The 16,213-nt window shown below is 38.4% G+C and overlaps 1 protein-coding gene across 12 annotated transcripts in view; it reads right to left on the bottom strand.

Moving 5' to 3' along the window:
- KALRN (kalirin RhoGEF kinase) overlaps positions 1 to 16,213 on the bottom strand; it is a 1,044,937-nt gene that overhangs the window by 180,105 nt on the left and 848,619 nt on the right. The window contains exon 1 of one of the 12 annotated variants that reach the window (XM_074214693.1): positions 4,489 to 4,627. The exons of 8 other annotated variants lie outside the window; for them this stretch is intronic. In XM_074214693.1, coding sequence (XP_074070794.1) covers positions 4,489 to 4,573 — 85 coding nt within the window. In that variant the 5' untranslated portion in view covers positions 4,574 to 4,627. Of the gene's footprint in view, positions 1 to 4,488; positions 4,628 to 16,213 lie in introns of those variants that run through there. 3 more of the 12 variants (XM_074214690.1, XM_074214692.1, XM_074214691.1) reach the window with 3 other exon arrangements.

Here is a 16,213-nt window from a genome sequence, read left to right as displayed (position 1 = left end):
CTGGGTCAGATAATACATGCTCAATTTCAGGCTCCTGTGTGATTTTAATTAAGCCTGGGCCTCAGTTTCCTCATCTGTAAAATAAGGCAGTTGGTCTAGATCTCTTCTAGCTCAAAATCTAGAAAAGACATATGTGATTGAGGGCAAGTGACTTAACTTCCCAGCTTTCCAAGCAATTCTCTAAGATTAGAGGGTGAATCGGGAGAGGGAAGTTCCTACACCATGAAATTACAGGTCTAGTCTCTCTCTACCAAAAGGCAAGAATTACAGCCCCCATCCTTGTGTTAACAGAGGTTTTGAGCTTTCACTAACATGTCACTTGAACGAATTAAGAAGAAATACCTGCAAACCAAGGCAAGAAGAATTAGCTGCCATAAAAAATGTGCATTTTAGCCACTCACTCTCCTTTTTGTAGTGGGGGAGAATGGAGGTGTGAAATTGCACAAATTGTCTGATACCTTTGATGTATTGATCAGTTTTTTCTGAATTGCTTTCCTTCTACCTCTATTAAAAAAAATCTTTGTTCCAAGGGATGACTAAGTAGGAAAGGGGAGAGGAATACCTTAAGGTAGCAAGATAATAAAAGCAAAAGACATAAAATAAGATTCATGGGCATTTAAAAAAATTAACCTTAAAAAAACCTCTTAATAACATACATTTTTTTAAATCTTACCAGGAGAAGGAAGAAAAAGAAGAAAGGAAACAAGTATTTATCCAATATCTCCCATATGACAGGCATTATGCTAGGAACTCATTTGATCCTCACAACAATCCTGAAAGGTAGGTGTTATCATTATCTTCATTTTACAATTGAGGAAACTGAGGCCAAGTGAAGTTATCTAGTAATTATCAGTGGAAAAATTTGACCTCAGTTCTTTTTGACTCCAAGCCCAGCATTCTTTCTATTGCAACTCCTAGCCTCCTCTAGGTTAGGATCATAGAGCTGAAAGGGACCCCAAAGTTCATTTAATTCAACCCTTCTGTTTATATGTGAAAAAATAAAAGTTAGGCTTTCCAACAAACTATGTACGAGAATGGAAGCCCTATGCTCCAAGGGGAATTAGTCATAGTAGCCCAGTTCACACCTCATGAAAGTGAATCAAATGCAAGGGGGGTGGGGTGGGGTGGGGTGCAGGAATTTAGCCTAAACTTCTTTCTTAGCTTTCTATTCTCTTTTGTACAAAAGCTCAGAAGACAGAATTAAATCCTAGGTGACAGGAGCTAATCTAACAATTCTCCCCTGAAGAAGCCACTTACCTTCTTCCCCCACCTTACCAGGCCTGGGGACTAGTCCCATTACCTTGATAATGAAGTTTCTCCAGGGTGGGACCTGGAGCAGGGCAAGGTAAGTCACTGATTACTATGACCAAGCAGAGAGACCAAAGACTAACCTGCTTTTAGCACTTGAAGTCTCCAATGCTTCCTTTATGTATTTATTCATTTTTTAATTTAATTTTTTTTAATTTAATTTTTTAATTCAAATTGAGTCTGACAGACTAGGAAAAACCTGGTTCATTTAAAAGAGAAGAATCTCATCTCTCATCTCTGGAATGACCTTCCTGATCATCTCCTTTTCCCAGGGTTTGTCATCTATGGTGATTATTTTTCAAATGAGAAGGTCAGAGCTGAAAGGGATTGTTTAACCCAAATCCCTTATTTTGCATATGAGGCAACTGAAGTGGCATGCCTAGCAATGCAGTAGGCAAACTGGTGGCAGAGTTGGAATTAGAACTCGGGATCAGTTGGGTCTCCAGAATCCTGGCAATCAAAGGATCATTGATTCAAGAGCTGCAAGGGAATTTGAAGGACATTCAATTCAACTTCCTTATTTCACAAACTTTCCACTGCAACTTAAATGACCTTGCTTTTATTGTGTATAAATGTTGTGTATGTGGTTCTGTGTAGTCATTGTTTTTGATAGAATGCATGCTTGTGAGGGCAGGGGCCGTTTCACTGGGTTGTTTTTTTTCTAGAGGCAAAAAGGGGGGTGAGGTGGGAGTTTGCCACATAGTAGGCACTTAACAAATACTTGATTGTCAAACTGTGAATATACATGCCTTTTCCATTAAGGTTGTGGTGCTGAGATAGTAATAATACCATCAGGATTTTGAAGGAGGATCAAGCTTTGCATGAGGCCTTCTTATCTTTTCAATCTGCTTCAAAATTGCATCTCAGGAGATGTACTGATATCAAACTCCTCATGGGACCTGCTACTCCTATTCCTACTCCTCTCCTCCCACATTCTGTTCTCTCCACCTGAACTGAGTTAACCAATAAGGGATTTCCCCCCAGAGGGCGTCTAAACTTTCCCTTTCCCTAAGGAGAAAGGCACCCTATAATCTAATACCCTAAAGCTCTAAAGCTTGTGGGAATGACCTGGAGTGAGGAGGGGGGGAAGGGCAAAGAGGTGGCCACCTTTTCTAACTTTTCTCTTTTCTATAGAGAATCACTTCTAGGACTCTTAACAACTTTGACCTTTGCTCATAAAACCTCTAAGAACACTGATTAGAAGCATTGGGAGACTGGGGCCAAAAACCAATAGGAGGAAGCACTTTATCAGCTGCTAGACCAGGTCTCCCTTTAACAAAGGACTTTCTCAGCAGGGAGTCCCAGAGGCCTGTCACCTACTCTCTATCCTATCTTTTCTACTCTTTGGGGGCCTTAGAGAAGCATCAAAAAAAAAAATAGAAAATAGAAAGGAGAGAAGGAAAAAAGGAAAGGAAAATAGAAAATAAGGGAATTTACACTCAATGAGAGGATGAGACCAGAGGGCACTTTTCCTTTTGAGTAATCAAGACTGCTCCTGTAGAATAATACATCTTGTCTGAAGGAGGGCAGCTGTAAGGGCTTTAGATAAAAACCACCAAAAAAATCTACATTCTGGATTTTTACAGGAAGCCAACTCCCTAAAAACCTTGTTTTGGAAGTTCTCAGGCAGGGTGGCAGCTTCTGAAGGAAGCTGATCAATTCAGGCTCCAATGTATATGCTTTCTTCACCTAGTCCTCAACATTTTCCAAGAATTTCTCTGTTCTTTCCCCTCCCCCAAAGCACACAAATTCCCTTTCAAACCTCTACTCATTTTATAGAATCTCTCTTAAACCAACAGCAGATCTTTCTGAGTTTCTTTCCTTTTATAGAGTTCTAGACTTTACCTTCCTATAATTGCATTTTAAAACGTTTGGATTAAGTTAATGGTAGATGCGTCCCTGAGGTTGTGAACGGCAAACTGGGGTGGGTGGAGGGGAGGAGAATGCTCGGAATTTGTCTTATTTTTCTTAAAACTGTCTAGGCTAGAGAGATTCTTAGGTTGATTTTGGGAAGGGTAAGGGAACCTGGAAATACAAGAGAATAAAACCACTGAGGGATACAGATACTCAAGGAACACTTCTTTTTAAAAAAGAGCTCATGGCAATAACTCTTCATTGGAGTTATTTTTTGTTATTGTTATGATTTTTTTGTTACAAAGTTATTTTACTTTGTTACAAAGTTATTTTATTTTGTTACAAAGAAGAGTTCCATTTTGAGGGCTAAAAAGTGGCAAAGGGTGTATTTGCAAAAACGACTACTGCAAAAACAATAGACTTCAATAAAATATTATAAAGATAAAAATTACTATCAAGTAAATTAATTAAAAATTTTAAATCAATAGAAAATGAAAATTTGTATCCGACCCAACTGCACCGCAATTCATCACCAACTGAATTGTGTTACAAACTGAAAACGAAGAGTTTAGCAGTATTAACTTATTCTAATAGACTAAGAATGTTGCAACTAGTTTCATAGTAAGATATTTAAAAGAAAAACAACAAACTCAACAAGCTTCCCCCAAGCTATAGGACTCTGCTACTCTGCAGGAATACTTGGTAGGATCCTGTAGCTTCCGCCAAGCCTTCTCAACAGCTCCCGAATGAACAGAATATATAATTAAATACACTCGTGATTGAGCGCTAGGAGAGTGCTCAAGTTAATTAACCAGCTAACTTCAGCCCGGGTATACTGCAAACAGCAGCAGCAGCAGCAACTGCCGGACCGGTGCCCCATTAGAAAACTGTCGCTTGAGCAAAAATAGTTCCCGGTGAGGCGACAAGTGTCAAACACATTCCTGCAGCCCAGAGTCATCTGCTAAATCTTGAAGTTAGGATCCATATGCAAATACGCGCAGAAGAAGAAAGACGCCTTTCACTCATTACTGGAGTCCCTCCCCCTGGCAGACTGGGCCCCAGAAGTCCAGAGAGGAAAGCGTTTCATTAGCCACAGTTTCCCAAAGTGGTGGAAAATGGGGCTAAGTTGGAATACCCCCGGAGGGGATTTTCTTAGGAAACTTGAGGGGGGCTGAGTGCTAAGCACTCCCCTGCTCCTTGCCCACCCTCTGCTTGCCGCCCTTGCCGGCTCCTGCCCAGATCCATTAACCAAATGCGGTCGCCCCGCAAGCTCAGCTCATCTGGCAACATCCAGGCCCCCCGCCCCCCGCCCGGGTGTGCTCTCACCTCCGCACCCGCAGCAGCAGCAGCACTTTGAGAGAAACCAACCCAGCGCAGGACATCGGGAATAAGAGCGCCGGCCCCCCTTCATGCTGCCCCCCACCACCTAGAGCGCCTGCATGGCAGGGGGGCCGCCAGCCCGGACCCGCACAGCCCGCGGCTGCCCAGAGGAAGGCCGGCGGGCGGGGAACCGGCTCGCACTCCCTCGCCCCCAGGCTCTCCGGCCACTCTGACTTACACGGAAAGCCAGCCAGCCACCTTTGGGGAGAAGGGGAGGAGGCTCCGGAGAGAGGGGAGGGCCGGGGGGCGGGGGGAGGAGCTACAATTCCAGCTGTGCCCGCGTCCTCTGCCAGGGACTTGTCACTGAACCTTATGCAATGGTTGGCTGTGGCTGCGGGCAGCAGCAGAAGTGGAGGACTGCAGCATTATCCAGGGATCATTCCAGACCCCTTCTTCACGTGCCCTATGTCCCCTGCCCCAACCCAGTGATCGACCATTGCAAGGGTTCAGATAGGAAGCCTAGATCACTTCTCCATCCGAGCGCATTTAGGACTATACGATTTAAAATAAAATAGGAAATATAATTCCTTTATTTACCTCTAAGAAAACTGAGACACAAAGTCAAAGTAATAGAGCCAGCAATTCAGGACTCTTTCCATTTTCTTTAAAAGACCTTTTCTGAGATCCCTAGTGCTTAGTGCCGGGGCTCCCCAATCCCATTGGATCATAGTTTTTAGAAGTGTGTGTTTGGGTGTGGGTGTAGTTATTGAATCCCACTCCCTTTATTAATTTGTAGATGTAGAAACTGAGACATAGAAAAGGTAAGTGACTTGCCAGAGCTATATCCTAACAGCTGAGACAGGATTTAACCTGACTTCTCCTGATCTCATCTTCAGTGCCCTACCCACTATTGTCTTTCACATTAAAGGATCACATATGGTATTCAAAGCTATGGTTGAAGCTAGATGCCAACCCCTTTATTTTACATATTAGGAAACAGAGGCATGGAGTCACATAGTTGATAAGAATTTGAGGCAAGATTTGAATATAGATCTTCTTGACCCCAAGTCCAGTGCTGTAATCACACCATATATCTTCCCAGAAGTATCATTTATCTCTAGCACATAAAAGACAATTTATAAATTTAAAAATGTATAAATATTTAATAGAAGCTTTAATTACCCAATTTACATAGCAGTATAAGTATAATATTTCAAAATAAATAAAATGCATATAGCAATCAGAAATTGTTAATAACTATGGAATGTATAACTACAATTTCTATAGTTACAGAAATTGTAAATTGTAAATAATTACGGAAAACCATTTCTCTGTTGGAATGGAAACTGCATTCATCAATCTCCCTAATCTCCCAAAGCATAGTCAACTTAAAGGTTCAATTATTATCCTCCTCACAGTGTTATGATGAGTAAATGGTATAATATATAAAGAACTTTATCACCTAAAAGTTATTATTTGCACCCCCCCATACTCCTCCACCCCCCCCCCCAAGCTGGCTCTTTCACCCAACTTCCTTGTCTAGGTGGCACTGCCAATATTGTTTCCCAGACTCTGGATTTTTTCTTTACTTGTCCCTTCTTGATCAGACCCTATTTGATCAACTTCAAATCCCGTCAATTCTTCCTCCCAAATATTTTTCATCCATCTCTTGCCACTGTTGTTACCTTGTTCTTCCCTCATCCTAAGGTCTGGATGAGTAGAATCCTGGTCCATACCTCTGACCCCTTTCCATCCAATTTTATTCACCACTACCAAAATAATATTCCTAAAATATTGCTTTCTTGTTAGTATCCTGCTCAAAAACTTTCATAAAGTCCAAAGCCCTGCACTCAAAGCTCCCTGTAATCTATCCTCGGGAAAATCATTTTGGCTTATCTTCTACTAGTAACCAACACAAAATATCTACTTCAACCTAACACAGGATCTTAGTTTTAGAAAGACCTCTAAGGTTATTTAATCCAATCCCCCTTATATTATGGATGAGGAAACTGAAGTCTAGGGAGGTGAAGCCTTAAGAAGGCCTAAGAAGCACAAGGGTAGCTTTGGAGGTAGGATTTGAATGCAAAATCTCTAATTTTAAGCTCAGTCCTCTTTCTATTGTACTATGCTACATACTTTGTTTGCTAACATACTACATTCATTTACTAGACTACCTGTTTAGAAGTGGTTTCTGCCATATTATGGTTTTTGGTGTTTGCCATATTAAAAAAAAAGACTTGGATAGTTATTTTTCCTTTTTTGAATAATATTTTATTTTTACCCTAATTACATGTAAAAACAATTTAGAACAATTATTTTGGCTTCTGGATTTATAACATTTGTTATGCATATTATTCTCTTGGTACTTTCCATCTGATATCTTAAACCCAGGTATAGAAAAATTAGAATCTTTAGGCATTCATATAGCAAACTTATTCATTGGACAAGAGGGCAAGTTTGGAGAGTGGAGAAGATAAGATAATAGATTTAGAGCTGGATGAACCTTATGTCAGAGCTATCTAGTTAGATCTTCATGTTTTAAAGATGAGAAGACTGAGGCCTAGTTCCTTGAAATGCTTTATTGCCCCAAGTCACATAGGTAAATGTTATAGTCAGGATTTGAACCTCAAAATGTGATACTTAGCTAGCCAGTTCCCTAAGTTTAGGAGAAAGAGAATCATTGAGGACTTGCTTTTTCAGTTTGAGGTAGTTATAAATCAAGGATGGAGCTGAAGCTCCATTTTCTGGTATGTGGAGTCACTTCCTATGGGATCAGGTTTGTTTGCTTTCTGAGGTTTATTCCTACCCTATACGAAATATTTAAGATGCTTTTAACTGAATCAGAATATTAACTCAGTACCTAGTTCATTTCCAAGTACCCTGATTGGATATTGCCTTCTTGTCCCAAATCCAAATCCCCTGCTTGTAATGACCTTTTCTAAATGTCTGCCCATTAAGCCTCAGCATGCCTTTTGGGATTCTTGACCTGTACTACTGCCAGGCCTCCCTAATTCTGACATCAGCTTATAACCCTTGTTCAGGTGACACTATGTCCTGATATAGAAATTATGTACATTGAGATCACCTCAGGTCTTGGTCAGAGATGCTCACACATGGGGCGATGTGGTAAAATGGAAAGAGCTCCTGTTAGGGAGTCAGATGAATTGGGTTCAAAACCTGTCTCTTTTACATCATCATCATCATCATCATTGTTAGCAATCATTTATGAATGATAGCGATGATGATGATAATGAAGTTGGACTGTGATCTCTGAGGTCTCTTCTAACAAATAGCCCAATAGACCAATAATCCCATGGGTATCCAAGTCTGACAAATCTTACAAGGTGAATTTATTTAATTATGGACTGAGAGACTCAGTGGACTGAGAGATAAATTGGCACTCCTTGTAAAGAATATTTTGAAACAAGCTATGAAAAATCTTGAATTGATGCTAGGGACTAGTTCTCAAGTCTCAACAAGCTTGGTCCTTTAAGGAAAAAGGAGCATGACTTGCATTCTCCAACTCAGCATTAAGGGGGAGCTTCAATGCACACATGTATATAGCAACCTGTTTCATCTGTTCTTCCATCTGTCCAGTTCTGCCATCTATTCCGCCTACATTTCTGGATACTTTACTCATCTCATTTGGCTCTGTCCTAGCATCCTGTCCTATTCATTGCCATATCTTGGTAATTCTGGCTGCATCCTCTTATTTCTGACTCTTAAGTTACCAAGGCATCATACTTTCTGACCTCAGCCTGTTCCAGGCCCCAAGTTATTGTGGTCAACTGTTAGCATCTTATCTCCTGCCATCCTGTGGCAAGAAGTAACAATGCACTGTTCTTTCTATTAAAGTTGATCTCAGGGCAGTCTTCAAAAGTAAAGCTAAACCAGCTTCATTCTAGGTCTCTACAGGATGATCATCTTTACCTAAGGAACATCCTGGATGGAAGGATACCTACCTAGATGTTTGGCTAGGGAGATCAGACCCACATCATTCAAACAGATGTTTCATTCTACTCTCAGACAGACTTGGTCCTGATTGATGTAGCTTTCATTGGAATAGTAAATCCTTCTTTTTGCCCAGTGTCCCAAGGCCATTTGGAATTCCTGCATTTTGGCCTAATTCAAACATTATAATTTTTGGCCTTCCTAGGAAGACAGCCCAAGGATCTCTGATATCATTTGGGGCTGATGCTCTGTTTAATTTCAGTCTTTGCTGCCAAAAAAAGGGTGGCTTTCCATCTAGAACTCAGCAGGCAGCCAACACCAATAACCTTTTAAGAAAGTCTCTACTGGGAAGATATCATCTGGGGAGTTGAGTCCCCACAAATACTTTGGTACCAGAAAGGAACCTAAATTATTCCAGTATATGTTTTCAAGGAACTCCCCCCGCCCAACACCATCCAACTCCTCACCAAGAAAAACCCCCAGAAAAAATAAAAAATAAAACAAAGACAGGTCTTATTGGCCTACAGCCCAATTTATTCCTTGGGTCTAGTTACAGATTTTAAAAGAAATACCTCTAGGATGACAATTTACAGCTGGTTTAAATATTTCTTAAATTTCCTAACTGGTGCCCCAATTTCAGTGGGTGAGTGAAGAAATATTAGTAAAGGGAAATAATTTCTAAGTCACTTGATTAAAAAAATTAAAAACTTCCTCCTGTACCTAATATTTTGGTAGATATCTGGACTTTCTATTTAGACTTTTAATACCTTTGCAATATTCTACTAGTTTGTGAATAATGGCCTTTGGGATTTTTCTGGGCATTTTGTATAGCTGCTATACATAGCAAACTACATTTTCCAAAGAACTGAAAATGAGTATTATCACACAGGGTATGGTGGGTGTCAGTAAGCTATAACACATTACAAATGAGAAATAATGGAAAGAAATGCAGTAAAGGATGTCAACAAAAAAATGGGAGTAAAAAAGAGGCCATGCTCCATTGATACGCTTGCAATGTCAAGAGAAAGTAAGCACATTGAGTCATCCCTCTGACCTTACTGGATGATATGGAGAGAGTTCTATAGGATGGGCAGGCATGGATGGAGTTCAAAAGATACCAAGGACCAAAGATCCATTGTAAAACTGGAACATACATTGAGAATATCTTGGTTCTTTCTGTGCTCAAGACTGAGTATATTTCCAAAGTCTCCAAGAATAGCATCTCAATGCAAAAGTAAAAACTTTCTCCCTGAATCCATTGATTTTTTGTTAAACTTGGCAGGATAGGACATAGGAAGGAAGAAGAAGATGGTATGTCCCAGAACAGGCAGGAAAAGTCATATTAAGAACTCTGATTTTCTAAATTAAATTATCATATAAATAGTTTCTTTGGTACAGGAAAAAGGAAGGAAGTAGTAGAAAAATGCATTGGAAAATATGGTTCAGGATTAAGAAAAAATAACTCAAAGTTCTCATGTATGTATCATGAAACATGATACTTTAGCATGATGCATATTACTATTAAAGTTAACTTTAGACAAGACATGTTTACAAAGGTGGAAGTCATTTCCAAATCAGTTGACTATGTATCATTTATTTATTATAAGAAAAATCAAATTATAAAAGAAATTAAAATTAAGATGAATTTATGGCATACAATTGAAACATCTCTGATCTAACCTATTTAAACAAGTTATTGATGTGTCTCCAAATGAGAAATGGGTGAAGAAACAGTCACTGATAAAGACTATCAATGTAAATCAAGAGCCTCAGGTCAAACTAATTTTAAGTTTCTCATCTATCAAATGCTTGTTCTCCTTTTGAAATGAAAAGATGTTGTAGCCAAGGGCCAACAATATATAGAGAATAAAAGATCATTTGCAATATCCTACAGATAAAGATATTGGAAGACCATTATTACTTTACAAACTAGGGAAAAATAAATTTACTGAGGGCATGATGTGATCATCTTGGAAATATCCAATAATGAATTTGTAAATAAATTAAATAAAAAATGAACAATATCTATTTTCTATAACAAACTATTTTCTCTATTAATGACAGGGAAGTAGAAATGGAACTAAAATAAGGAAAGATCAGCCTGAAAAGACCAATATGCACAGAGAAGGCATGTGTTCCAGGTGACACAAATTTGAGGCTATTTAGGGGTTGATTCTCAAGGTATCTGAAAGAGGGAAGGGTATCAAATATTGAAGGAAGAAAATCATACATTCCATTAAGGTGGCAAAAAATGGTGATTGAGAAGCTTGCTTCCTTTAGTACTTCTCTAAAATTTTTAAGCGACTAATCTAAACACATCTCAAGGACATCTTTGATGAAAATACAAGAAAGAAAAAAAAAACAGGCTTTCACAAATGATACTCTATAACAGATCATATCCAGTCACACAGTTGGTTGAAAAATGCAGAAAAAATATGATTTTGATTAACTCTCAAAGAACATTTGATAAAACAAAGTGCTAACTCCAGAGGCTCTTCTTTTATAAGGGGTCTTCCTTTCATATGTCAAAATCATTCAAGATTCCTTGAGAGGTACAACTTCACTTGACCACTCTTTGATAAGTAACATCAAGTGAGGATAGTAGAGCTAGTGTTGGAACAGATCTCAAAGTCCATTCAACCCAACCCCTTTCATTTTATAAATTAAGAAATCGAAGTTTTCAAGAGGTGACTTTCCTAAGATCAAATGGCTGGTAACAACAGAAGTGGGATTTGAACTTACTTTCCCCTATACTATGTTACTTCCAAGATAGCAAGAAGCATAAAATGGAGATAGAGACTCAACAGAGGTGTTTGCCATTGTCATGAAGGATGTTCAGTACAGAATTCAAATGAAAGGAGAATGTCCCCGGATACTCCTCTTTGAGGATGACCTTGTGTAAACAACATCAAGTTCCAGAATATGCAGAGCCTATTAAATGAAATCCATAATCATTCCAAAGAGTTTAGTCTTACCAAATACATCAGAAAAATCAAATGGATGAAGAGTTATTAATTTGACTATGTTAGGCAGTTGGGTAGATGAACCAAAGAGCTAGTCCATAGAAGCATATATTTTTGAGTAAAAAGTGCATATGAGCAGTGAATTGGACCCCTAGTAAGAGGAATGTATGACCTTTGGGAAATTGTGATGCTTTTAACTGACCTCAAACTTCTCTCTGCAGCAAAGGCTTATTATTATAACATCAATATATTTTGACAAAGCTATATAGATGTGAATCATTGGATCTAACAGTTGCTGAAGAATTAAGGTTAAAGATCACACATATGAGTGTTCCTCATCTATTTAGTTTTTCTGATATATTTGATGAGATTAACTTTTTAGAATGACTATAGATTTTAGTTAATAGATATTCAGGGTGGGGGAAGGGAAAGGAGGAAGACTGTAGAACATTATCAAGAAATTAGATACCAGAAGTGGCACTAAAGTTATATAATCAAAGGAATATCTGATTAGAAAAGGAGGGCCAGACATGCAGTAAGAGATAGTAATAGCAGATTGTTAATGTCAAAGAATCATTTATGTCATGAACTTCTTTGGGAATCTAGAATTCCTAGAATTATTATTTCAAATGCATATAACATTTCAAAAGAATTGCAAAAAAATTATAAAACAACCCAATTATATTGAACTTTTTTTTTACATCCAAATTTTACATCCAAATTCACAGACACCTGGGGGGGGAATCTTTGTACCCCAGATTAATCATTTCTTATCTAGAAGAAGTATGTTCTCAGACCTTCTATGGAAGATTTATGGGAGAACATGAACTGGAGAACATATCTTTACAAATGAGATCACAGATTGATTGAAGCATTCATTCAAGAACTTTACTTCATATGATTATTCCAGAGTCATAAAGAAAGTTTACTTTCAGTGGACACCAGTAGCCCTAACTACTAATAAACAACCCCAAAAAGCTTCTATTTCTGACTGATTCTCTTGTACTCAGGACAGCTCCTCACCAAAAACCACCTTCTATCTAGGCCATCAGTCATTTTCTCACAATACCAAGGCACAACAATCCTGGTACTCTACTATTAGTGACTAAAACCAGATGACCAAAATTACAAAAATAGAACAGTTAGGATTGGAAGCTACCAAGTATCAATGATAACATTTTTGAAGAGTGTATAACACTATTCTGTTGCCAAAGGACTACTGGCACTTGGAGTACTTCCTATTCACTCCTCCCTACCCGCCTGGAAACTGTAACTCTATTCTTGGAGCATCTGGTAACTTATTTTGCTAGGGACCAGTCCACTGTCATAGTGATGCTATAGATGTTATAGATTCAGCTTCTTTAGTCAACTCCAACACACACTGCTCGGAGATTCCCAAATATGATGAACTACCAGAAACAAGGACCCAAGGAATATTATTTTCATATTAACCAGGGGTTCTTATTTGACCAGAAGATGCATGCATACATATTAACATACATAATTCATATATATATATGTTTGAACATTATAAGTGTATCTGTCTGTTATATATATATATATTGCAGTATATAAAGATACATACATTATTTAATATATGCTCACTTCCAAATATATCATTCAAAGATTAGTATCTTACTTATGACATTCCCATAACTAGGGATTCATTTTTCAATCTGTCAGTGCCTGCCTCCTGGTAGCCCTACATTCTTCGAGACACTGAGAATCTTGGACAGCTCTGTAACAATAAAATGTGGGCCAAAATCTCAGGACAGAATCCTGGGGATGGTCTATCATCAGTCACTGACATTCCATTGCCCCAAGGTCTCTAAGAAGTATATCTCTTGATTTCATCACAAACTTTCTTGTTCTCTGAACACCTTACTCTGATTAGCTATTAATATGCTAACCATGTAAACTTCATCTCTGAAATCTGATCAGCACCTTATAGCCCAAACAAATGTTCCACAAACAGGTACCATTTTGATGTGAAAATATAAAGATAGAAAAATATGATAGGATTGGCAGAACATATATGGAAGAAGGTATAGCACAAAGCATAATGGAATGGGGGGGATCAAAGCACAGGTGAGAATGGGATATGGAAGACATTTAGACATGGAAGACAATCTGTGTGAATATATAAGCTGAGGGAAGACAACAGCTGGTAGTCTAGTCTTACTAAAACACATAGTGCATAAAGGGAAGTAGAACAAAATGAGACTGGAAAGGTAGATTGAGGTTGGATTTTGGTGGGCCTTGTCAGGCTAAGGAACTTAGATTTTTATCCTGCAAGCTTTAGAGAGTCATTGGGTTTCTTTTTATCCAGGAGAATGATTTATTTGGACCTGTGTATTAGGAACATTAATTTGGCAACTGTAGATAAGAGCCTAAAGTAGGCAATGCTACAACAGTAGAGGGGGGGAAAATGTTCAAACTAAGATGATAGTAGCAGTATGGATGAAAAAGTGGGAATAGATGTGAGAGAGGTTGATTTTCAATTAATAGTTCTAGGCTTGGAACCTGGGTAACTGAGAAGAAATCTGTGAGTTGAAAGGAGGTATTGGTTTTGATAAAAATATGATGACTTCAGTTTTGGACAAGATGAGTTTAGGCTAGAGAGGAATCCTGTAGGGTTGTGCCCATTTCAGAAGGTTCTATAGGTATTTAACCATCTACTGCAAACAAATGGATGTACCAAAATTTTAATTAGAGGTTCTTAATGGTTTTGTGTCATGGATCCCCTTGGTAGTTGAGTGAAGGCTATGAATCCCTTCTTAGAATGTTTTTAAATGCATAAAATAAAAAACAGGGGATTATAAAGGAATCCAATTATATTGAAAACCATTGGCAAAATAATAATCACAATAAAAAAATCAAGTTCACAGTCCCCAAGATAAGAATGCACCCTCTGCCTCAGAGCAACCTTTTCAATGTTCTCTCAATACCCCAAGATTTGGATAACAAATGGTTATGACACGTTAGGATGACATAAGTAGATAGAAGATATCAAACAGAATGAACAGACTGAGAAGGAAGGGTTCAATTTGGATCATTAGGGAGGAAATACTTCAGCTGCATTTTGACAGTAGATAATTTCAATAGATAGAGAAATGAAAGAGTTTGTTTCAGGCCCTCCCAGGATAACTGATTGCATTATGGATATTGATAGAATGCCTAAGATATTCAGGTGTAAGGTTTTGTCCTGGTTATGTGCATCTTCAACTAGCATCTAGCGGTAGTGACCAGAATTGTGAGTATAGTGCCCTGGACAAAATTTTTAGTCATTTTTAAATTTTGTCTGGCTCTTCTGGACCCCAAATGGTAATGAAGACATGGGGAATGTCGAAAGAAACTATCTTAAATAGCAGCAAGAGATAATGAGGCTGGGTTTTCTTGATAAAGATACTGAAATGGTTTACTATTTCCTTCTCTATTTTATAGATGAGGAAACTGAGTCAAACATGGTTAAGTGACTTGTCCAGCATTGCACAAATACTGCCTGAAATCAGATTTGAATTCAGGAAGAATAATTTTCTTGATTCAAGATATGGTGCTGTCTCTATTGCACCACCTAGCTTCTTCCTGGAAGAATTAATGAACTTCAAGAGAATACCTTGTAAATGCAACCATATTGCAATAAATAACTAAACTATCACAGAACCCATTACCCTTTAAGTATATTTTGTATTATATTTTCTCAAATTATTACTTTGCAATTTCCCACATTCCTCCTTTCACATCCTCAAAAATATTTCCATAGCTAGACTCCAGTCTAATTTTTCCTCTACCATCCCTGTGCCCCAGGGGAAAAAAAAAGTACCACTGACCACTATGTGGTCTAGGCTAGATCCCAAGCTGGGAAATGAATACAGGTTGAAAGATGGCATTTCAGAGACAGCCTTCATAGAACAGATACAGTATCATTTCTATTTTCCAAAGGGTTAGATAGGCCAAGTTTGCAGCAGAGATGGTTTTAGGAACCCTATATAAAGTAGGGGACTGATCTAGTCTTAGCACAGGAGGAGATGAGCTATTTGTCACAGTGATAGATGAATGCATCTGGAGTTTCTAAAAACAAACCAGTCCAGGTTTTCTCCATTTCCAAAAATGTTTACCTCTAAGTAGGTCAAAGTGTTCTCAAAGTGGGGCAGGCAGAAAAAAATGACAGCCTGTCATTTTGGCACACTAAACAATTCAGGAAGACTTGAAGAAAGCAAAAGAAAGACCAAATGGCCAGAAAAGAGGGCATTCTAAAGCAGATGCCTCATTTCACCTTGACCACTTCCAGGAGCAAATTGCATTCAATTACTGTCAAATTTCTTATCGTTAAGTAGAGAATGAAATTTGTCTCAGTGAAAATGGCTGGATAATAAGCAATGATTTATTAATTCCCTCCTCCTCTGCTCTACTTCTTTAGGTATCCACTTGTAAGGATGTTTTAATCATCTATTACTACTCAACTTGTACTGACTTAAAAGGAGCTACCTGGTCTCTGAAGGGAAGATTTGCAAATTCAGAGAGTTATCATACACTCATAAGGTTAGCTAACTGAGAGGTGACTATAGATTTATATCTAGGAATGCAATGGCCAAAGTGCAGAGATAGAAGGGGAAAGAATGCTGAACCAGGAGTCAGCAGACCTGGGTTCTAGTGATGGCCTCATGCTTCCCTTTTCTACACCTCACTTTTTTCATTTGTCAAATGAGGGGATTAGATTAAGGGATTCAGGTCCTTTTCAGTTTGAACATGCTATTATTTTTCTGTAAATTTGCAGCTCATCGAAATAGGATCACAGAACTTGGAGCTGGAATGGG

Source organism: Macrotis lagotis, chromosome 1, assembly GCF_037893015.1.
Source record: "Macrotis lagotis isolate mMagLag1 chromosome 1, bilby.v1.9.chrom.fasta, whole genome shotgun sequence".
Taxonomy (NCBI): domain Eukaryota; kingdom Metazoa; phylum Chordata; class Mammalia; order Peramelemorphia; family Peramelidae; genus Macrotis; species Macrotis lagotis.
Note: the sequence above shows the minus strand (reverse complement) of the source record. Positions and strands in the feature narration are given on the sequence as shown.